The sequence below is a fragment of the Pogoniulus pusillus genome, chromosome 11 (assembly GCF_015220805.1).
Source record: "Pogoniulus pusillus isolate bPogPus1 chromosome 11, bPogPus1.pri, whole genome shotgun sequence".
Classification (NCBI taxonomy): domain Eukaryota; kingdom Metazoa; phylum Chordata; class Aves; order Piciformes; family Lybiidae; genus Pogoniulus; species Pogoniulus pusillus.
In genome coordinates this window covers 24,881,768-24,904,766 of record NC_087274.1, presented here as the reverse complement: position 1 = coordinate 24,904,766, position 22,999 = coordinate 24,881,768, and the positions used below count along the sequence as shown (strand labels likewise).

The 22,999-nt window shown below is 45.4% G+C and overlaps 1 protein-coding gene across 10 annotated transcripts in view; it reads left to right on the top strand.

Moving 5' to 3' along the window:
• CTBP1 (C-terminal binding protein 1) overlaps positions 1–1,829 on the top strand; it is a 198,364-nt gene extending 196,535 nt beyond the window's left edge. For 9 of the 10 annotated variants that reach the window (XM_064151524.1, XM_064151529.1, XM_064151523.1 and 6 more), the window contains one exon: positions 164–1,829. In XM_064151524.1, the coding sequence (XP_064007594.1) occupies positions 164–350 (187 nt within the window). In that variant the 3' untranslated portion in view covers positions 351–1,829. The remainder of the gene's footprint in view (positions 1–163) is intronic. The other variant, XM_064151528.1, reaches the window with a different exon arrangement.
• Positions 1,830–22,999: the final 21,170 nt, after the last annotated feature.

Here is a 22,999-nt window from a genome sequence, read left to right as displayed (position 1 = left end):
GGGTAGAATACATCTTTTGCATGTAGTATCTCTTCTGGAGCTTAACCAAGTGGCCTTCTTGCAGCTCTGAAGATAAAAGCAGCACCTCTGTAGCTGTAGGAAGTGGCAGGAGGGCTGTCTGGTCACCCTTGCCTTGGTCCTCATCTATGTTCTGGTTTCTCAGCAGGTACCCCCCGGGCGTTGTAAGCGTGGCCTCCACCGGCATACCTGCGGCGGTAGAAGGAATAGTCCCCAACCCTATGTCTTTATCACACGGCCTCCCCGCTGTAGCCCACCCGCCCCACGCTCCTTCCCCTGGCCAAACTGTCAAACCAGAAGCTGATAGAGACCACCCCAGCGACCAATTGTAGCCTAGGAGAACAGCATTCCCAGCTCTGGAGACTCCGGCTTCTGCGCCTGGAAACAAACCAACAAAACTAAACCCTGGATTTTGAGTCAAGGCAAAACCATGAACTTACAGGAGGAGACGATTCTTGTTCTAGAAACTGGTCCAATTAACAGTGTGAAAGGAAAAGGTGGGAGACAAAAAAAAAAAAAAAAAAAAAAGAAGATTTGGAAGCATTTTTTTCCTCCGTATCAATTGTAGTTTGTCCCTGTCCCGTGGACTGATCACTGTTTCTGTGTCCTATGGGTTCTTTGTTAAGCAAGAGAAGTTAGTAGTTAATTATATCATGAATGTACTTGTCTGTGTACAGTTTTTAGAACATTAAAAAAAAAAAAGGGTTTGTTTGCTTAGCTGTCAACGAGGAAAAAAAAAAAAAGTAAGGGGAAGGCATTCAACAAACCGATTTTGAGATTTAAAAAAAAAAAATCCTTTCTTTTATATTTTAAAACCATGCCCCAGAACGAGGCAGTTGGCAAACTTCTCAGGACAATGAATTTTTCCCATTTTTCTTTCTACGCCACACAGTGCATTGTTTTTTCTACCTGCTTGTCTTATTTTTTAGAATAATTTAGTAAACAAAAATAAAATTAAAAAAAAAAAAGGCAAAAACAGTTTTGTTTTGTTTTTGTTTTGTTTCTTCCCCCCCCCCCCCTAATTTTGGCATGAATTCCCTTATTTCAAAAAAAAAAAAAAGACCTTGCAAAGAGATTTAGAGGAATTAAAAGGGTTTTGTATAAACGAGCGTTGTGCTTTTTGTCACCAGTTAAAGTATATATTATTGGTGGTATGCAGAAAAGGCACTAGACTACTGAAAAGTAGCAGCATTTCATTGCCTACATTGATTCCTTCCTGGTAATGTGGTAGGCTAGCAATATATTTTTTTTTCTTTCTTTTTTTTTCTTTTCTTTTTTTTTTTTTTTTTTTTTTTTGGGTTTAAAAACATGTTTGTGACTGTAACCATTTGTATGAATTATTTTAAAGAAATAAAAATCCCAGACAAATATCCCACGTGTAAAAAATTTTTATTTCTAGTATAACTGTTTATTCAGGTTGGTTTTGGTTTTTTTTATTAGGTTTCTTTTTAGCTGTAATTTTTAAACAGATGCTGTCAGGTATTTTCATTTCTAGCTTTAATTTGCTCTCTGTTGTTTGTAATCCTGTCTTGGAAGCTTGAGAAATAAAGAGAACGAAGGTAATAATTCCTTCCATCCCATTTTTCCCTTTCCATTTCGTAAATGTTGATCCTTTTTACTTTTTTTTTTTTTTTTTTTTTTCTCTCCTGTGTTTCTAATGGAGTTTGAGATTTAAGATGGGTTTTGATTTGTACACCGGCATCGTCAGCTGCAAAATGGTAACAGCACTTGTGCCACCACTGTGGGCAGAGCAGAGGAGGTACCACAGCAATCCAGCAATGAGCATAATAAATGTCTTTGCCGAAGTCCAACACTAGAAGTCTCCATTGTTTTCTTTGCTTTGTGGTGGTGAAAGCGTGCGGCAGGATGTGGTTGATTGTCTTGGCTCTGCTGAAGGAGTTTGTTTCTTCCAGCACAGCAGAAGTGTTGTCAGGGCAGGCTAGAGCTGGGCTGGCCTTCACCGTGCCTCCTGGTAAGCTGTTCGTTGTCTCAACACGGTTCTGAAAAGGGCAAAATTTTAACTGCTGCAAGAACAAAATCCAGGATGTGCAAATGTGAACCTGGACAGAAACTTCTATGGTCTCTAGTCAGGTCCTGCAAATTGATCACTGTGCATGTGAGGTTAGTGAGCTGCTCTTGTGAGATCCAAGAGCTCCTGTCCTCCCTTCCCACAGGTCTGCAGAACAGCCTCCATTCCTCTTGGCAAAGTGCTGGGAGGCTGCAAATAGAGGAATTCTGAAATACGTGGGTCTGTGCCCAGGAAGCACTGTGTATGGTGAAATTTTGTCTCTATGAGAGAGCGAAGGGTTTTTCTGTGCCAGGAATGTCATCTATTGCAATTGACTTGATGGCAAGAGCGTTCCTCTTTTATCCGTGGAAGCTGCAGGTTGTTCCAGCAGATACACTTGTAACAGCTTTTGTGGCCAAAGGCTTGGAAAACCCCAGCAGCAGCCTGCTGCAGTGGAGGAGGATTTCATGCTTAATTGGTAATTTATGTTTTAAGATGCCTTGTTTGTTTGTTTTTTATCAGGCTGAAGATCACAGAACCACAGGATGTTAGGGGTTGGAAGGGACTTCTAGAGATTGAGTCCAGCCCTCCTGCCAGAGCAGGATCACCTAGACCAGGTCACACAGGAACACATCCAGGTGGGTTTTGAATGTCTCCAGAGAAGGAGACTCCACAGCCTCTCTGGGTGGCTTTCTCCAGGGCTCTGTTGCCCCTAGGTATTTTTTCCTTATATTTATGTGAAACCTCCTGTGCTCCAGCTTGCTGCCATTGCCCCTTGTCCTGTCATTGGACATCACTGAGCAGAGCCTGGCTCTGTCAGAATCCTCCAGATACTGCCCTTCACATCTTCATAAACGTGAATGAGGGCACCTCTCAGTCTTTTCCATGCTGAAGAGCCCCTCAGCTCCCTCAGCAAGGAGGTGTTCTTCTCCCTTCAGTGTCTTTGTGGCTCTGTACTGACCCCTTTAAAGCAGTTCCTTGAGGTCCTTAATTGAGGGGCCCAGAAGTGGACACAATACCAGATGTGACCTCACCAGGGCAGAGTAGGGGGGCAGGAGAACCTCTCTTGATCTAATAGCCACGGCCCTTCTAGTCTGTGCCACGATGCCATTGTCCTTGGCTACAAGGGCAAGTTGCTGGCTCATGGTCACCCTTCTGTCCACCAGGACCCCCAGGTCCCTTTCCCCTGTGCTGCTCTCCAACAGGTCAGTCCCCGACCTATACTGGTCTGTGGAAACCATGGTGGTGTTCTTTCTCAGATGCAAGACTCTACTCTTGTCCTTGTTGGATTTCATTCCACTGTTCCCTGACCAACTCTCCAGCAAGCCCAGATCTGGGTGAATGGCAGCGCAGCCTGAGGGGGTGTCAGATACTCCCCTCTGGTGTCGTCAGCAAACCTGGTGACAGCTCACTCTGTGCCCTCAGCCAGGTCATTGAATATATTCAGTAGTACTGGTCCCACTACCACCCCTGAGGGACTTCACTAGACAGAGGCCTCCAACTAGACTCTGTCCCATCTCCCACAGCTCTCCACCTTCTTTCCTTTGCCTAGTTCGTGTCCATCTTGCTGTATGCTCATGCTTTGTCTCAAGCCCCTGGTCTTGGCCTCCAGCCAGGCCTGTGTCAGGCCCTGGAGCAGCACAGGGTGGCTGTGCTGAGTGACAGAGGTGCAGCGGGGCTGGAGGCAGTGGTTGCTTCGGCCGTGTTCTGTGCTCTCTGCTGTCCTGTCGCCGCTCGGCCGCGGGACGCGGGCGCCGGTGGGCGCGGGGCTGACAGAAGCGCAGCTGCCGCTAGGTGGCGAAGCAGCCGCTCGGAGCTTCCCGCCCGCCCCGCGCGCTGGGCTGCCCTCAGGGGCTGTGCCCGGCGGAGCTCTGCTCTGCTGCTCCGGTACCGGGCACGGAGAGGCTGCCCTGGCTGCCGGCGCTGCCGGGCCTGTGCCCCAGTGGCTCGCAGCCTGCCCAGAGCAGCTCAGCAGCAGAGTTTCCATTCTGTCCCGAGCGGAGAGGAGCAGATGTGGCGGAACTCGGCAGGCTGTGGATACCGCTGTGTGTGTGCCTCACCTCTTCATGGCAGGTCAGGGCCTAGTGCCTGTATTCTCTTACAGACGCCTGAAAGCACGGGGAGCTGCTCAGGACAGAGGTTTTGTAGTGCTGTGTCTATAAACAATGCAGGACTGCTTGAAAACGGTTCTTGCTCCAAACATTTCACAGGCACACGTGTAGAAGCTGTTAAAAAACAGCGAGGGAGCAGAGCCTGAGTGTTCTCTGAAGCTGGTGTCTTGACTGGGAGATTTTGTCCTCTGTGAGCTACATCCTTGTTCTTTTGCCTACTGGATGTGTCTTAAGTTATAGATCTCCATCACAACCTCCTATTTTGTTTTCTCAGTAGCTTTTGGGGCCCTCACAGGGAAGTTTCCAGTTTCCTTTCTGTGGTGACAGCAGTTCTTTTGACTGGCTCCTAAACATCTTTCAAGCGTCCAAACTTCTGTCTTGCCCTTGGTGTCCTGCTCCCTGACAAACTGTCTGCAGCCATGTATGCAACCTGGTGATGGATGGTGCCTTTCTTGGGCCATGGCACCTCTTCTTCAGAGGTGCTGGGATGTGAAACTTATCTACTGGCCACCTAGGTCTTGCTATGGTCTTCTGCAGGATCTTCTCTCTCCTTTGGTAAGAGCTTTGTTTGGAAAAGTAGAGAGTTTGTTTTCCCCAGACCTCTGATCTGAAATACCGTATTTAGGAATATGGTGGAAATCTTATGCTCTAGACTGATGAGGAACATGGGCAGAATTACATTTCATCTGCTTCTCTGTGTCTTTGGCAAGATGGACTTAGAAGCCTGCATGTTAAAACAAGGCACAGCAAGAGGTCAGATACAAGCAGACAGTGAAGAGCAGATTTCTGACTAGTTGTCTATGCGTGGACCACTGGTTTCCTAAAGGGAAGGCTAGAGAGAATGTTGGTTACTCAACTACCTGTGTTCATGTGACCACCCTGAAGCTCATGAAACATCATAGTCTGGATTTTGTTGACTTGAGTACTTGCTTTCAGAATCTTAGTCCCGGTATTCTGGTACCTGTACTCGCAATTTCACCTTTAGTTCTTGTGGCTTCAAGACACTCTGGCTGCTTTATTCACGTCTTGGGTCTGGTGAAGGTGGGTTGCCGAGGCAGGAAGGTGGCTGGAGGTCTGACAGGTGTTTCTAGGCACTACCCTGATCTCTGAACACAGAGCACAGGGTGCTTAGAGCTCAGTTTGGGCTGCCCAACATGTTTCCTTGTACACCTGCTCAGGACAAGACTGGTGCAGTTTGGCTCTGTTCCCGTGTCCTGTAGCAGAGCTGCAGTGACAGTGCCCAGGTCAGATGCTTCCCATAGACAATCTGACTGTGACTCATTGCATGATAAGAAAAACAAATATCTCCAGGACTTTTTTGGTGAGGAGCCAGTTTTCAGCCAGAAGACTTCCTGGGATGTTCTTCTGTTTGCTGTGATGATCTCTTTGGGTCTGTTCCAACCCCTGACATCCTGTGATCCTGTGAAAAGCAAACCCAAATAACCTGTGAATGGTACAATGATCTATTTCCCAAGAATGTTAAACATATAAGAATGGTACTGGGATTACAACAGATTGGCTGTGTATGTTTGCCTTTGGGCATGAGAAACATGAGGAGCCATGTAACACAGCCTGGTGGTCCTAGCCCACAGCAAGGGTAATGCACTTGTTATTTATAAAGGGTTAATCAATGATTAACAGCCATTAGAATTGATGGCTAATTGATTGTTGTAGGCTTAGCTCACAGCTCTCTGTAGAGTTGCATTCATGCTGCAGTGTATTTATAGCAGTTATTAATCATGCACTAGTGTTGGGTATTTTTTTAATGTTCTCGTTTTATTAAGTGTAACCAAATTTGCAATAGTACAGCAGCCAACTCGAGTTCTGCCTTGCATCAACAGAAGGGAAGCTGTAAGCAAGCAGTTCACTTGGCCTTGCTTTAATGTGAGGAAGCCATCAGCTGCAGAAATTGAAGGCACTGTCACATTATGAGAGCAGTTTTAAGTAAAACATGCCATTTATGGAAGAAGCACACTTAAAGATTTTTGTACTTACAAATATTTGTACTGCTAAGTGAGTTGCATTGAAGTATTTGTTGTTGCTGCTTTATTTCCCTGGAGGACTCTTCTGTAGTGGGAGCTTTGTTATATTGATAAATGTGCCTGAAAGCTTTATAATGTACTGATGCATTGTAATGATAAATAGATCTGGTTAAGTAGTAAAGATCAAACACACAATTAACCAGGCTGCAATATACATCTTGCTGAGCAAGGGAAAACAATGGTGGGATCAGAAGAGATGAATGCAAATGGCTTTATTGAACTGAGCAAGAAATATTTTCTTATGCCTACAAAATGAGGAAATCTGGCCTGACACTGGCATGGGCAGACTTAGAAAGTGCTTAGATATAAGAGATTTCTAAGATGGTCAGCATTTGCACTCAAGGGACAGGGCTTCCTCTGACCACCCCGAGTAACAGAGATGTCACAAACCAGAGGTGTGGGATTGCTGGGACTGGAGCCTCAGCACAGCAAGCAGGGCTGACACAGCAGTAAGATTAACAAAGACATGCTGCATTTGACAGAAAGATTGGACAATGGAAGTAAGCATTGCCAATATCATAGAATCGACCAGGTTGGAAGAGACCTCCAAGATCATCCAATCCAACCTAGCACCCAGCCCTGTCCAATCGACTAGACCATGGCACTAAGTGCCTCATCCAGTCTTTTCTTAAACACCTCTAGGGACAGCAACTCCACCACCTCCCTAGACAGCCCATTTCAATGGCAAATAACTCTCTCTGTGAATAACTTCCTCCTAAAATCCATCTCTATCCATTTCCAAAGTGTCCCTCCCTGGAGACTTTCCCAGCAGGGAGGCTGGCTCACACCTGGTGAGGCCACAGAGGTTTCACACTTCTTACTTCTGTTAGTGCTTCCAAATACTAGGAGAAAATGTGATCCAGGAGAAGCATACTGGAAATCTGTGTTAGATGAGAGGCACAAAAATAAACCTCTAACATAAAGGCATCAAAAGGGATTTCCACTGGAAATCCAGAGCAGCCCCTGTGCAAACTGCTTGCAGATTATCCTTGTCCATTTCAGCTTCGGATCTCTGTGAAGGGTGTTGTAAGTGAATTTCCTTTGCAGGGCACCCAAAGCCAAGGCAGCACAATAGGCATCTCACAACTCATACAGATGCTGTGGTCAAAGAACTCCTAGCGGAGTTGGAATTAGGCAGGATGTAACAGCCAGAAGAAATACTAATTCTCCTGGATCGACTTCCTGTGGACTCCTACCCTACGCAGTGCTTTGCCCACCTGGAATAGCATAAGCTGTTTAGACTCCTGCAGTATCTGGGTATTAGCAAGACTCAGGGGAGAGACCAAATCCTGCTTCACTGGTGCCAACAGCCCAAACTCTTAAGCCTTCTATGCCCTGGCCAATTATTATGTAAAATCCCACTGGTGCTGCCCAAGTTCTGCTGTACCACCCAAAGCCACCCAGGAGACGAGGAGCATTCACTCTTGGCATGGAGTGCTGCAAACATATTTCCCAAGGATGTATAGCTTGGTGAGTTCCAGCCAGCAAAGCCCTGATTTGTCACTTACTATATGCTGTTAACTACTCAAAGCTTTGCCTGGCTTCCAGAAGGTCAGGTTTATTTAATGAGAAGCAGGGAACTGTAAATGCTTCCAACTTGTGGAGCTTAAGAGGAAAAAGGAGTGACGGGGCAAGGTGGTGTGCCCTCATACACCTGGCTTCTCACAACCTGGACCACAAGTGTTACTCCACACAAGGAGCTGTGTTGAAGTTCTCAGGAACATCCCTGCTAATAGAACTGTATTCTGCTCTCTGAGAGCAAAGGTAAATGTAGAGGTCTGAGTGTCACTTAAGTATCTGAATATTTTTATAGATTTGGGGCCTGGTCTGTGTTGCTGGCAGGCAGTAGACTGGAATTGCCTGTGGGGAGAAGCATGGCCTGGCAGCCACTGTGTTTGGTTTCACTGTGCTGAGCTGGTCTGTAGTCCCACCATATCTGTATTTTTCCCTCACTGCAAAACAAGGTGTCTGCCAGTGCCAGGCTGGGAGCAGAGACTGTCTGGAGGTGACATGGCAGCCTGCTGGGGACAGCCCTGCTTGGGGAGGCAGGCGCTGGGGGAGCGCGATGCCTCTTGGTTTGTGCCGTCTCTTGGTCACAGAGTTTGCAGTCCATAGATGATTTTGGATGCTTGCCTGTTCCCAGAAGCTCTCTGTACTCGGAACAATTTCATCTCTGTGCTAAGATAATAATTGTAATCAAATCTCATGCTCCGCTGCCTCGGCCAGTCCCCTCCTCAGAGCAGATGGGAAGGGAGCTTGAATGGGTGAGGGTTTTCCCTTCCAGTGTGCAACTGGCCTGTTGTGTTTCTTCCTTTGGCTCCCCTCCACTGCTCTCGTGGCATCAGGGACAGGCTGCAGCTGGAAAGTTGTGGGTAGGGTTTGAAGTGAGGAGTAACTTACTTAGTCATCTGCCTGCCTGCCTGCTGCTCCTTGGTCAGGCACCTGGAGCAAGGGCACACAGGTTGGCAGCAGGTGTGAGTGAAGCTGCTCTTCTGGCAGCATCTATTGGGTGGAGGGAGGAGATTCTGCCCCTCTGCCCTGCTCTGCTGAGGCCCCACCTGCGGTGCTGGGCCAGCTCTGGAGTCCTTAGCGCTGCTGAAGCAGGGTCAGAGGAGGCCAAATCAATGCTGGGAGGGCTGGAAGCCCTTTGCTGTGAGGCCAATCTGAGAGTTTGGGTTGTTCAGCCTGGAGAAGGGAATGCTCCAGGGAGACCTTTGAGTGTCCTTTCAGCGCTTAAAGAGGCTGATCAGAGAGATGAGGGCAGACATTTTAGTAGAGCTTGTGTGACAAGACAAGGGCTGATGATTTGGAACAAAAGAGGAAGACTCAGACTGGAGAGAAGGAAGGAATATTTACAGTGAGGGTGGTGAGACCCTGACCTAGATTGCCTGGAAAGGTGGGAGATGACTCATTCCTGGAAATGCTCAAGATCAGGTGGTTTGGGCCTCTGAGTAACCTGCTCTAGTTGAAGATGTCCCTTCTGGCTGGATGCAGGGTGGCATCTTTTAGTGTTCTCTTCACTTGATGAGAAGTCCCAGAGATCTGATGTTTTGTTTTATTCTGGGCAATGCTGTCAAAGTCTCCTTGGGGCAGTAGCTCATCTCTAATATTTTTCTTCTGTTTTGGCTTATCAGAACAGAAAATGACATAATATTTTTCTTCTATTTTGGCTAATCAGAACAGAAAATGACATGTAAATGTTACGTAGAATAGCTGCTGAACGTTTCAGTTTTGACTGGCCTCATGCTGCACTTTCAGTAGTGACTGATTTACTTTGTTTGTTTGTTTGCCACTCTTTGTTTTGTTTCAAGGGCCAGTGAGGCTGCTTATGACTGCTGTCTGCACTGCACTGGCTACAAGAGGCTGTCACTGCATCCCACTGTAGCCATTGCTGGTGCTAATGAGGTGTTTGTTCTCTCAGTGATAATTACAGTGATTATTGTTAAAATGGAAAAACAAGTGCTGTGCAAGCTCTCTTCCCACATTTGGGATCTTCAGGATAGATATCAGGCCTGCCATATTGATGGATGTGTTTCAAATCTGGATCCGTGCCTTGCTCATGTGGCTCCTGATTCACCAAAGCAGCTCTGGGGAGCATTTAAGAAATGCTATGCTTACACCAGAGGGATAGGCAGCACCCCCCTCTATACCCTGTGACTCCAAAGCTTTGACTTGGCAGTGTCTTTGCAGACCTTGGAAGAACTTCAGTGCTGAACTTTCCTTTTACAAACTTGGAGAATTTCCTGCCTGCCACCATGTGCAGCCATCCAGGTGAGTTCTTCACTCCTGGCTGTTTTCACACCACCCAGGTTGCACCTTGCAATCCCCAAGAGGTGCCTTGGGGGGTGGACCTGATGCAGACACCTCCAGGAGCCATTCCATAGAGGTCCATACAGTTCTAGTGTTGTTAGCTCTCCTAGTTTCATTGTCCAGGAAAAGCTTGTGGGATCTTGTGGTTATTCCAGCAAGAAGGAGAAAATGATGACACTGAAGAGGAATGCAGCTCTCAGCCCAGACGACGGGCACGCTCGCTTGCTGCTCTTCTGGCATGTGATCCCTACACGTGTTTGTGCTGGGCTTCCAGACTCCTCCTTTTCTCCCAAACTGTCCCATCACCCCTGTTCTCCTCCTCCTTTTCCTCAGACCCACAGGCTCCTACACAAATGTGCTCCCCAAATGTCCGTGGCTCTGCTGTGGGGACACAGGGAGAGGGCTAGGGCAGGTTTTGCTGGTGCCTTCAGGGAAGAGATCAGCTGGCTCTTACTCTTCTCCACACTGGCTCCCAGCAGCTCTCAGCAGCAGTAGTGGGGATGAACATTTGGCCCATTGCTCTCCAGTAGTTAGCCTGCAAAAGGCCTAGCACCATTTGCATGGTAATGGAAAGCTTTCTCAGAAAGGTTTTGGAAGCAATCAGCTAAACTAATGGGATTTTATGTAAACCAATCTCTTTCTTTAGATCAGGGTGGTTTTTTTTTCATTTGGTTGGTGTTTTTATTTTTTCCTGGAGAGGAGGGTAAGGGCTTTTTAATAAATGCAAATTGGTATTTCAATGAAAATGGAAATGAGAGAAAAAGTTCATTGCCAGGGTAAAATGCTGCGACTTTCTGCAGCAGCAGCTTCACGTGTGATTCTCTGCACACTCCCCAACAGCCACACTGCATTGCTGAGGTGCTGAAGGCATGGCTCAGTGAGGAGAACAGAAGTTGTCTGGGGTTTATAAGTTGTCCACAGTGGTCCCTAGTGTCTGGGGTGGCTCCTTCTGCACTGTAGAGCTGTGCTGTGTCCAGCACGGGCAGCTCCAGCTGGGCAGCAGGTGTGCAGCAGCAGCAACCTGGTTGGAGAGCGGCCTCTGCTCACCTCCTTGCCATGCCAAGGAGAAGATTTGCCATATGTTCTGCTACACTTTCATGCTGAAAGGTCATCTTCCAAGTGGTCTTGGATAGAAGCTGCTCTGCTGTGGAAAAAACATCTTAAGATAGGCCAGGAAAAGGGAGAATGACTGCTCAAACACTTTTCTGTGTGGACAGGTAACGTAAAACAAAGATGTTTAAACATCAGGGATGGTTCAGTGCCGCTTGATTCCTGGCTGTGCCTTTAAAAAGTCTGTGTAAATCTGTAGCTTTCACATCTGCAAGTTCACCTTTGGTTTCAAGTACTTGATGTGAAGATATCTGCAAATGCATTTGAGCACCTCCAGGAAGGTGAAGCAACTCTCATTTCACTATTGTGCAAACCCATATTATGCTCTTAGCTTAAATGCTTCCTGAAGATCTGGTCACACTCCCTTAGAGCGTTGAGTAGAACCTGAAGTGGTCTGAGGATTGGTAATGGTCATGAAAGAATGAGGGCCTTTGAAGCAGGTCCTCTCTGAGGTTAGGGCTTGCTCAGCTGAGTGTGATCATCTTGACATGTTGCTGTTGTCAAACAAGAGCTAGAAGCAACCAGCAGTATAACTGGAAGAGTTTTTACACAGAATAGAAGTCACTGATCTTTTGGGGACAGGCTGTTCCAAAAGCAAAGGTGAATTCAGGAAGCACTTTGAAAAATGATAGGGAGGTCAGTACATGGTGCCAGCTGAAAGAACAAGAGGTCCAGATGCAGCCTCCTGCTTGAGCTGTTGCTAAACTCCTGGTTTGCAAGAATCTTGGGGGTTTGGCCAAGAGTCACATCCTCTCTTTCTGCATGCAAGTCACAAGACACTGGGCTCTGGGTGGACCTTTGCTCTGACTAATGTTCAGGCTCTGATACTTGGAGTTTACCTGGCAGCAAGTTCCAATGATGTAAGTTACAATTCAAGTGCCAGCACTTGTCTGGGACATGACATTTGTTTGCTCTGCCCTGGTCAGTGTCATTTTTCTTCTGTATATTGAGTTATACAGCCCAGCACTCTTCCTGCAGTAAAATGGTCACACCCTGCTAGCATTTTTGTGGCCTTCAAAACCTCTGTTTCCTTGATTCTTGCTCAAACATGGTCATGAGACTGAGCAGTGACAGCTGGGGTAGCAAGCAGTGATTTTTGAAGTAGTAGAAGCAGGTAATGATTCTTCTTGACATGCAGGAGGGAACCCAGCAGTTTCAATTTCAGAGTGTATTGACCTTTGAAGCCTTGTAAGATCAGGTCAGGCTGGACGGCTCAGAATAGAAGGGCCCAACATCACCCAGCACTTGAGAAACTGTCGTCAAAGCCACTGGAAAGAAGTTAACCTTTGCACAAACACCACAGAGAATTCTTACCTGCAAAATTATATGAGTAACAAGTTTGCTATAATCATGATTCAAAAGGCAGGGAAGGCCTCAGTTACAGTGTGACGGGTTTTATGTCATTTATCCTGTCCAACAAACCTGATTTCATTAAAGTTCCCTGGCACTTGGCAGTCAGCAGACTTTGCCTCTGTGAGGAAATGACTCAAGGCATGAATATGGTGCTTGGTGGTGTGTGGAATAGTGCTGGTGTGCAGTTTTAAGTGTTCTAAGGAAGATAAGAAAACCAATGATAAATGTTACACCTTGGCTGTTGAAGATGGGCTAAATGTAGTTCTGTGTGCTCCATGGTGGCTGAGCTAAGTCTGCAGCTGTCTGGGTTGGGTGTCCAGACCCATCACAGAATTAACCAGGTTGGAAAAGACCTCTAGGATCATCAAGTCCAACCTATCTCTCGGCCCTGTTGTGTTGCCTTTCTGGTGTCCTGCAAGTAGAGCTTTCTCCAGTGCCATTGGTCAATGTCCCCTGTTGTTGTATGTGACCAAAAAGAAACACCTCACAGAACTATGTGGCTCACTTTTTGGCTCTCTGTAATTCCTAATAAACCTTTAATTTCTTGTTAACTAATTAGCATTTAATTTTTATTACTCAGTATAATTACTTTTTCTGAACTCTGTTTACTTGGTCTGTGGAGAGAACAAACATTAAAGACCCAGCTGATTTCAGCTGCCTGATGCAAGCTATTGCATTCCATTTTATAGGCTAATTTAGGATGGAAGGGGTCTCAGGAGGTCCCTGGTCCAGCCCAGTGCTCAGAACAGGGCTGGTTAGTAGATCAGAGCAGATTGCTGTGTGTGCTGTGCTGCAGAACGTATTTTTATCTCAGGTGTTTTATTGGTTCATGGTGCAAACATGTCCAGAGTGCTTGCAGACCTCCCCATGCAGGCATGCAAAGGTGGAGCAAGCTCCTTGCTCTCTGTGCAGTGTCCCCATGGGTGAGGTCACGTGGCACTTTGTTTATGGGTGGCTTTAGATATCAGTGCCTTCCTATATTCATTACCATTATCAGCCTCCTGGGAAATGAGAAATGATGGGTGCCACCCCCTCCTGGGGTGTTTGCTGTCGGAAGGAGGAAGTTTATAACCCATTGCTATCGCTGACACTGTGCCACTGTAAGTGCCCCCCCCCACGCCCCCAGCTGCCATTTATCTCAGCCATTTAATATCTGTGTGGAGGGGGAGAGTGGCATATTCAGGATGAGCCATTAGCATCTGTCTGTTGGGGAGCACAGAGCATTTTATAATCTTCTGCGGGTGCTTTTTACTTTAAATGAAGGGAAATTAATGGCTGAGTTCTGCAGAGCAATAATGCCTGATGTGAAGCTCAATTTGAAGGACACTGCTACATGAAAGCTGAAATTGCCTTTCTCTTTCAGCATGATATCTGTTTTCTTTTAATCACAGGAATGAAGGTCTAGAGTTTCAGCCTTAACTGTTAATTTCCTGTCCAAACCAGATCCTGCTGCGTCGCTTCTAACAAACACATCTAGAGAACAGGACTGCAACCTGGGCTTGCCCTCTGCGCCTCACCAAGGGGATTTTAATGTATGAAGACATTAAATACGTTTATTTAATTGCTAATTAATATCTATTATAGTTATGATTAAATAAGAAGAATATTTTAAAAATTTATTATTTTACAGTTCTAACAGTCAATTATTGTTTGTTTTTGAACAGTGTTAACGTTCCATCAGGACCCACCTTGAGATTACTTGGAAGAGGGGATTTATAGTGCCATGGTCTAGTTGATTGGATAGGGCTGGGTCCTAGGTTGGACTGGGTGATCTTGGAGGTCTCTTCCAACCTGGTTGATTCTATGATATAGTAGCCAGAGGCTGTCTGGGCTAGCCCAGCACTCTGCTGTTGGCCAGCATACAAGTTAATGGTAGAGCAGGACAGAAAAAAATAGGGCAGATTGTTAAATATTATAAAAACAAAACAAAAAAACAGATTCAAGATGATACCTGTTTTCTTCTTCTCATGAGGATTTTTGCTAGTTGTGCTCAGTATACCATACAATTAAAAGGTTGAAAGGGACCCCAACGATCATCTGGTCCAACCTTTCTGGGTGATAGTGTAGCTGAAATGAGGTGAGCCAGCACCACCCTGTGAAGCTGAGTCTTAAAAGTGACCAATGTTTTAGAAAATCACAGAATTTATCTCAAGAAGGTACTTCATTGGCCTGACGCAACTGCATTTACTCTTACTAATCTTGGGGAAATAGGGGGGTTAATATATATTTTTTTAAGATGAGCTAAAAAAATTGATTGATGTTATTTTTTTTAAAATTTATTTTTAAGCTTTCAATTCTGGAAAAAAAAGAACAATGATCTTATAGGAATCCAAAACTGTGATGCTGAGCCTCTTGAATTATTCATAAGATCTTATTCAATGCACTGTGATTATTCTTGATGCTTCAAACTCCTGGATAGCTTTTGATGCCTGTATTATTTCTATGTAAATTCCAGCCATTAGTTGGTTTTATCAATAAGGTTCAGATTGAATCATGCCTTCCCTGCAAATTACTGCAGGCGTGACAAATGGAAGAGAAGATTCAAACCATCAAACCACAGACTACTAGATGTGGGTTTAGGAAAAAAGATTAAAAATATATATTATTTCAAGCTTTAGAAGGTGGTGTCTGAAAATATTTGCATAGGTAAGGACATGTAGCAGGTTGGTAGATGTAGAAGAGAGTTAAACTGTAGGCTTCGAAGGCTTAGTAGGCAGCAAGTTCTCCATGGCACAGCAATGTGCCTTTGTGGCCAAAAGGGCCAAAAGCATCCTGGGGTACATCAAAAAAAGTGTGTCCAGCAGCTCTAGACAGGTCCTCATCCTGCTCTGCCCTGCCCTGGTGTGACCACACCTGGAATACTGTGTCTGAGTTTGGGCTCCCCAGTTCAAGAGACAGGGATCAGCTGGAGGGAGTCCAACAGAGATCCACGAGGATGATTGCAGGACTTGAACATCTCCCATTAAGAGCGACTGAGAGACCTGGGGCTGCTTAGTCTGGAGAAGATAAGGCTCAGAGGGGATCTCATCAATGTCTATAAATATCTGACCAGTGGGTGTCACGATGAAGGTGCCAGGATGTTTTGGGTGGTGCCAAGTGATAGGGCAAGGAACAATGGGTACAAACTAGAACACAGGAGATTCCACCTCAACAAGAGTTTCTTTGCTGTGAGGGTGCTGGGGTCCTGGAGCAGGCTGCCCAGAGAGGTTGTGGATTCTCCTCTGCAGACATTCAGAAACCATTTGGATGTATGATGTGTTCCTGTGTGACCTGTCCTAGGTGACTCTGCTTTGGCAGGAAGGTTGGACTCAGTCATCTCTGGAGGCCCCTTCCAACCCCTAGCATTCTGAGCTTGTTAGTTCTGCCATGGACTTTGCATAGACGAGAAAATGTTTGACTCTTGACTGTATATAATTAAACCACAGAAATTGTTTTTGAACAACATTAAACTCATAAAAGCAGGAAAACCAGGACAGGGTGGGAATTGTGTCTCTGATTCACCCTGGTGTGCCATTGGGCTGTCTCTTGCAGAACTGGCACGTGTCACTGATTAGAGCCTGCCTAGATTAGAGCCCGCTAGGGACAGTGTAGCACTATGAACGCAGTTCTCATGCCCTCCTGTATAGGACTCTGCCTTTAATATAATTTTATTTAATTATGGTAACATTAATTTGTTTTAGGGTACTTTTAAAAAATATTTTAAGTTATTAATCTCTCTTTTCTCATCAAAGGAAGGGAAAAGATATGATCACATTTAATGGGTGAAAAGTTTTCTGAGCAGAGGGCAGTTGATGCAGTGACCAACCCAAGACTGCAGGCACAGTGCGTTGTACCTATGAGCCTGATCAGTCAGTTTGCTCCCCTAAAGCAGTGATGAAACTAGTTTAATTACTAATGAAAACTTACATCTCCCCTGGCGTGGTAAATCATAGAACTGTTGAAGCTGGAATACACTTTTGAGATCATCAAGTCCAACTGCTAAGTATGAGAGATGTTGTTATGTGGAGCAAAGGAAAACAAATTTCTCCCAGTCAACTAGTGACAGAATAAGAGGACATGGTCTGAAGTTGTGTGAGAGGAGGTTTAAGTTGGATATTAGGAAGCACTTCCTATCAGAAAGGCTGATTAGGCACTGGAATGGACTGTCCAGACAGGTGGTGGAGTCACCATCCCTGGAGATGTTTAAGAAGAGATTGGATGTGGCACTTGGCAGCATGGTTTAGTTGATGATGTGGTGTTAGGTTATAAGCTGGACTTCATCTCACAGGTGTTTTCCAGCCTCAGTTATTCTGTGATTCTGGTACTAATGACTGAGATGTCACAGCAAGTAGTAGAAAATATTAAATGAAGGCTGGAGCAGCAGAGGCCAACATGGCTTATGCTGGTTTTCAGGGATTAAGCAAGTCCTGCAGGCAAAGGCTCCGGTTTGTGGAAGACAATGCATGAACTTTCTCAGGGGAGTTAAGGATTTAAGTCTCAGCTGAGTATTCATTCAGAGATGACTGAATAAAGAGAGTCACCATCTCCTCTGGCTGGTCTTCATTCAGTAGATGACCAATTGGTGTGTAGGTGCTGAGGTGGAGTCAGTGGGTTCAGTGCTACACATTGCTGGGAAGAAGGCAAAGGAATTTAGCCCAGTTCTTCCCTTGTTACCCTCCCGTGGAGAGTGCAGGTAGCTGTCCCTGGAAGGCCTCAGGTTTGGTGTCTTCCTTCCCTCCCCCTTCCTGGGAAATGTGCTCAGGCCCAACCCTGACACTGGACCACACAGCAGATGGGGCACGAGCAGCAGACTCTCAGATTACATCCTCCTGCTGTGCGCTGCCGGGACTCGTCTCACCCCGTGCACTTTCTTCTCTGCTCGCTGCTGCCTGGAAACAGCCTTCTGCATTTCTTTGGTCCAGTGGGGATGATTCTTGGCCACAGAGTGGAGTCTTGCAATCTGGTCCACAGGCCAGCAAGCCCTGGCCAACTTCCAAGCACAGGATCTTTCAGATGTGGAGATTTTCCACTGAGGGCATTCTGCTGCCTCTTCAAATGTTGAGAGAGATGCATTTTGGGAGTGGCTTTTGCTGATAATCACCCCAAAAGGAGACAAAAACCCCATGTGCTTTCCTACAGCCCTGCAGAAGGCTGAGGACTGAGCTCAGCCCCTGGAGCCCTGCCCAGAAATCACTGGCCGTTGGTGCGCCCTCGGTGTTTTGGGGCTCATCTGTCCAGCCAGCCAGAAGGGCAGCTGTTGCTGTGTGTCCACAAGCCAGTGACCAAAACGTTTAACACACAAAAAGTAAAAAAAAAAAGAGTTTTTCTCTTAATGTGCTTTTAGGCATGTTGAAGAGAAGGGCTAACATGGGTGTAAGCTGCAGCACAGGAGGTTCCATCTCAACACACTCTTTACTGTAAGAGTGGCAGAACACTGGAACAGGCTCCCCAGAGAGGTCGTGGAGTCTCCTTCTCCAGAGACTTTCAAGGCTCATTTAGATGCATTCCTCTGTGACCTGAGCTAGATTGTATGTTCCTACTCTGGCAGGGGGGCTAGATTCAATGATCTCTGTGGGTCCCTTCCAACCCCTGACATCCTGTGATTCTTCCTGCCTTGATTGTTTTTGTTATTTCCCAGACTATAGAAATGCCTCTCCCTTATTTTTCTATTTTCTTCACAGTCACAAGCCTTGTGTTCTGAAAGGAAGGCCCCAGACCTGCATTCTTCTCATGCCATGGTGAGGGCACCCAAGGAACATCTCCAGGTGTGTGCAGTGTGTCATTGGGGTGTGCTACATACTTCAGGCAGCTCTGTTGGCAGACACCATCTCCATGGGCACCAGCTGCTGCTCACCATGCCCAGTCCTTCAAAGCCTCCAAAAGGCACGTCCCTTCCTCATCAGCTTGAAAGGAGTCTTGGTTCTGTCCTGGCAGTATCAGGAGGTGAGACAATTACGCTCCAGAGAAAAGGCACAGGCAGACGGGGAAATGCAGAACAGCCAGCCAGTACACCTGGGCTTTGTCTTTCTAGGAATGAAACCTCAATGAGGAGCTGCCTGGCTGTCAAACAGATCTCAGGCCCCACTCATGTGAAGATCATGTACCTTTCTTGCTTTCTGTCCATGGAGAAGTGGCAGCAGAGCCAAGAGGAAAAAGGCTGGTATGGAGTAAGTGGTGCAGAAGAGGAGGTGGGTGAACTGCTGGTTTCTATGATGGCAAGTTTTGCTGGGTTATTTTAAGCACTGGGGGATGCCATTCCAAACCCACAGTTGTTCAAATATCTACTTCTGGATGATGGATAAATGCTTGTAAGTCAGAGGCTTCTTTGGACTAATTACCATGTTTTCTGAAGTGACTCCCTTTGAGGTTACATGGCTCATGAGGGGAAGCTGTGTCTTTAAGTGCTTAAAATCTTACATGCCCACTCATGAGTGGCACCTCAAAAGAGATCCAGGTGAGCTTCCCTCCTGTGCTGGGGAACAGAGAAGTGCTTTATTGTGTGAAAGAGTCCTAAGAAGTTCAGTGTTGAAAATATATGCTATGTCCACAAAAGATGCTGAAAACTGTTGATGCAAGCAGGTACTGAGAAAATGTTGAAACCTGGTGCTACCGCTCGAGGAGAAGTGCCAGACTCTCTGTATTGGCTGCACTATTGAGCTTATTGCTGTGAGTGTTGAGGGTGATCAGAAGAGAAGAGCTTTATGATTGAGAGAGCATGATTCACTGAATCTCAGAGCAGAAAATCCTTATTTTGTTTGGAAACAATCTGCAAGGCTCTCCAAAGCTATGGACTTCTTGCATGCTACATAAGTGCGTACTGGTAGATTCTTATTTCTCTTAAAAGCTTCCTCTCCTGATTACTGTTTCTTCCTACATGACAGCTGAAGGGCTGTATTTTGTTCCTCTGCATATTCGACTTTGTTATCATTAAATGATGGGAATTCTTATACTTACTGAATGATTTCTAATAAGTTGGTTTTTTTTAGTTGCCTTGGGACTTCTGTACCAGAAAGGGAAGAAGGTAAGAGGGGTCATGATAAAAGCTGTGGGTTTCAAGATGACAAATACGAATAAAGTCAAGTTTGGTAAATAGCAACATGTCCTAAGAGGGAAAGTGAATGGGAGATGAAATTGTCTGCTCTTCAGAGTAAGCTGAAGACAGAATTTGGCCTGCAAATGTGAGAACAGGGAATTTAGTAGGTGCCAAGCTGAACAGATGATGAAGGGGTTTTATGTAAGTTTAATACCAGACAGAAACACACAGGAAAAAAACCCAACAACAACAACAAAGAGTAGGTCAGATTTCTAAGAATAAATCTGAAAAAACAGCACCAGCATTGAGGGGATAAAACCAGAAAGGCTGAGGCACAAAATGAGACCTCAAAGATAACCAGACATAATTCTGTAAGACCCATTAACAGAATGAGGAAGATCAAAGGGGAAATTGGTCTGCTACTCAATGGAGAATGAAAGCTGTCTGCAGATAATGGCAATAAACTTGAAGAAGGAGAAAAACTAATTTTATTTTTTTTCCCAGAGCAACTTGGGAATTCTAGTCCAGTTGGATCAACACCAATTCTAGAGGGGGAAAAAAACAATTCCACCATAACAAATTGTCTGTAATGTTTACATAAATAATTGGGAGATGAATAGCAGTCAGCATAGGTTTGATGAAAATAAGTTGTGTTAAAGCATTTTAATTTCCTTCACTTCAAAACCCCTTTGTGGATTGAAGTGAGCTGCGGAGGAACAGATGTCACATAGCTTAGTTGAAAAACGTTACCGTTTGCTTGGTAGCTTTGCAGCAGCCAGAAGGCTGAGAGATGTTGGAGGAAAGGGCTACACTCATGAGGCACTTAGCCAGAAATGCTTGGCTGAGGAAGTAGGCTGGGCAGCAGCTGGGTAGAAAGCTCCAGAAAAGTGTCCTTGATTATAACAGATCAAAAATGAGCTGCAAGTAGGCAGTGGGATGCTGCTGTGAGAATCACAAACATCCCATTCTGGGTTCAGACAGAGATGCTCTCTATTCTGCTTGGTATAGGAACATGGCAGCCAGACTGATCAATGCATTTCTCAGAGCATTGTAGATGGACAGGACAGAGTTCAGTGTTCCTCCCGATAAAGGTTGTGGAGGAGGTTGCCTTTATTTTTTCAACTTCTGTTCCATGAGTAAAAAATGGTTGACCTAGGGTTATGTAGTGGCAGAAAATAAGAGGAAGCGAGCCCTGACAGCAGCCTTCAGGTCCATGGAAGACACTTTCCAACAGGAGAAGATTTCAGTGTTGGTGATGGTTAGGACAGACAGTGGCATGCTCACATTAACATTGGGAGAATTTAAACTGAGCATCAGGAAGGGCAATAATCTGGGATAGGTGGTGAAGTTCCTGTGATTGTGGGGTCGTTGAAAGCAGATTGCACAAACATCTGCCAGGAGTGATATCCCCTGGTACCGCCTTCATGTAAAGGTACCTCTGATTCTTGCCAGGGCTGTTGTTTGATGACTCTGTGCACATCTAGATATGTAAGTGACTTACTGGGAGAAATTCTCCTGGCTGTGTCATTATCTCCTTCCTGAGAGCACTGCTTTGCATAATTCAACTCGTTTATTGCTATTCACTTATGTGTAATTAAATACCTGAGGTGAGCAGAGAGAGGGCAGTTGTCAGGCACCATTATGGGGAGGCTTGACTCCAGCTGATCAAAAATGCCATCATTTGGATGGCATACATCTTGTTAAAGAAACATGATGCTGTTTGTCACTCTCCTTTACTTGCTCTTTCCTTCTTTAAATACATTGTCTTTATCTGAAAGAGCCTGGGGAGCTGTAAGTCTGAAGAAATTCTCCATATGCTGGTGATTTTCAGGGAACTCTGCCATACATAATTCCTGATAGGAATGTTTGAGTAGAGAATTAATTTACTTTGGGTCTTTGATTATTATGTCTTGCAGTAAGAGTATTGGCATCTGGCTGAGAGTTAAACAAGGCATTGGTTTCCCTTTTCTCTCTGATCTCCACTTTCACAACAGGACTGTTGGAGTCAGGAAGAGCTGCAGATGGGCTGTAGAGCTGTCACAAACCCCAGTGTTGTGTAGCTGGAGTAAACTGTTTATTCCAGGAGCTTCTAATGAGTAGTGAGACCATGTTTCATATAACTCCTGTTAACATGGCAACATATGAGCAAGCATCCATCTAGAAACAGAGTGGCTTTAATAACACATGAGTAAATTACCTTCTGCATTTCTCTCTGTCAAATAGTAGACTTAGGAGAGAGAAAGAATCAGGCAAGAGCCCTGAGTATGGTTTAAAAGTGTCACAAAGAGAGGAATGAATTAATCAAAGATTCAGATTCGTGGATTTTAAGTTAAAGGTCGCCAAATTACAAAAATCACAACCCTGGCCATTGACTTCACACAATGAATCTTTTCTGCTTAACTTCTGTTTGATTTCTGACCAACATCTGCCTTCACTAGGACATGGAAGAAGCAGTTTACTACCACTGGGAACCTTATCCCAGCTGTTTGAAGACACATCTTTATAATGATGGTAATTATCATGATTTGCCTAGTCTTCCTCTCTGTGCAGTGAATCTTGCTAGGTGCAGTGAACAGCTCTGGCTTTTCTCCTGTGGCTGTGCACAGATTGCTCTTCTGCTGAAGTGAGGCAGGGTGCTGCAGCAAACTGCAGGTCAGGTTCTGTGTGCTTGCTTTGGGGAAAAGGCTGAAAGGATTCCAATGGGGCATCATCTGAGGACACAACCTGGTAAGCAGTGCCTTCCTGCACAACACTGGTAGGAGTTTGATGCAGGAATGGGGAAGCTCTCTAGATAAAATCATAGAATTGTAGAGTCATAGAATGGTCTGGGTTGGAAGGAACCTCCAAAGGTCATCTAGTTCAGTGACCTCTGCAGTCAGCAGGGACATCCTCAACTAGGTCAGGTTGCTCAGAGCCCTGTCAAGCCAAACCTTTAATATCTCTAAGAATGGGGCCTCAACTACCTCCCTGGGCAACGCGTTCCAGTATCCCACTACCCTCATGGTAAAGAATAGTAGAGCCATACCGTGTTCTGGGCCTTCAAAGACTGAAAACTCCAGTGCTTGTAAGTGGTTTAACATTCCTACTCTGATGTACTTTCAGTAAATGTTTCTTTTTCTTTTTGGTTTTTAAAGCAAATGGCTATAAAAAGGCTCTGTTAAATTCTCTATTCACCTTAGTATTTGGGATACTGCAGAATATATAATTAATGTATATAAATATATAAATATCCTGTGGGCTTCTTTTATGGGGAGCTCCACAGACTCTTGTGTAGGAATTTAGTGTCATGTCTCAGTCTGTCAGACTTGATTTAGCTTTGAACATTCAGGGCAGCAACTGAAATATAACCACATGTAGATGAACCATGGGTAGTAGCCACATTTGAAGTTTAAACTCATGAAGCAAAGCTTACTCAAAGTCAAGGGATGCCAGTTTTGGCCATAATTTGGCAAGCAATATGTCTAACTACATTCAGCAAGTATTATAGCACCCTTAAACACAAACCAGCCCATGGGTTGAACTCAAAGGCAGCCTG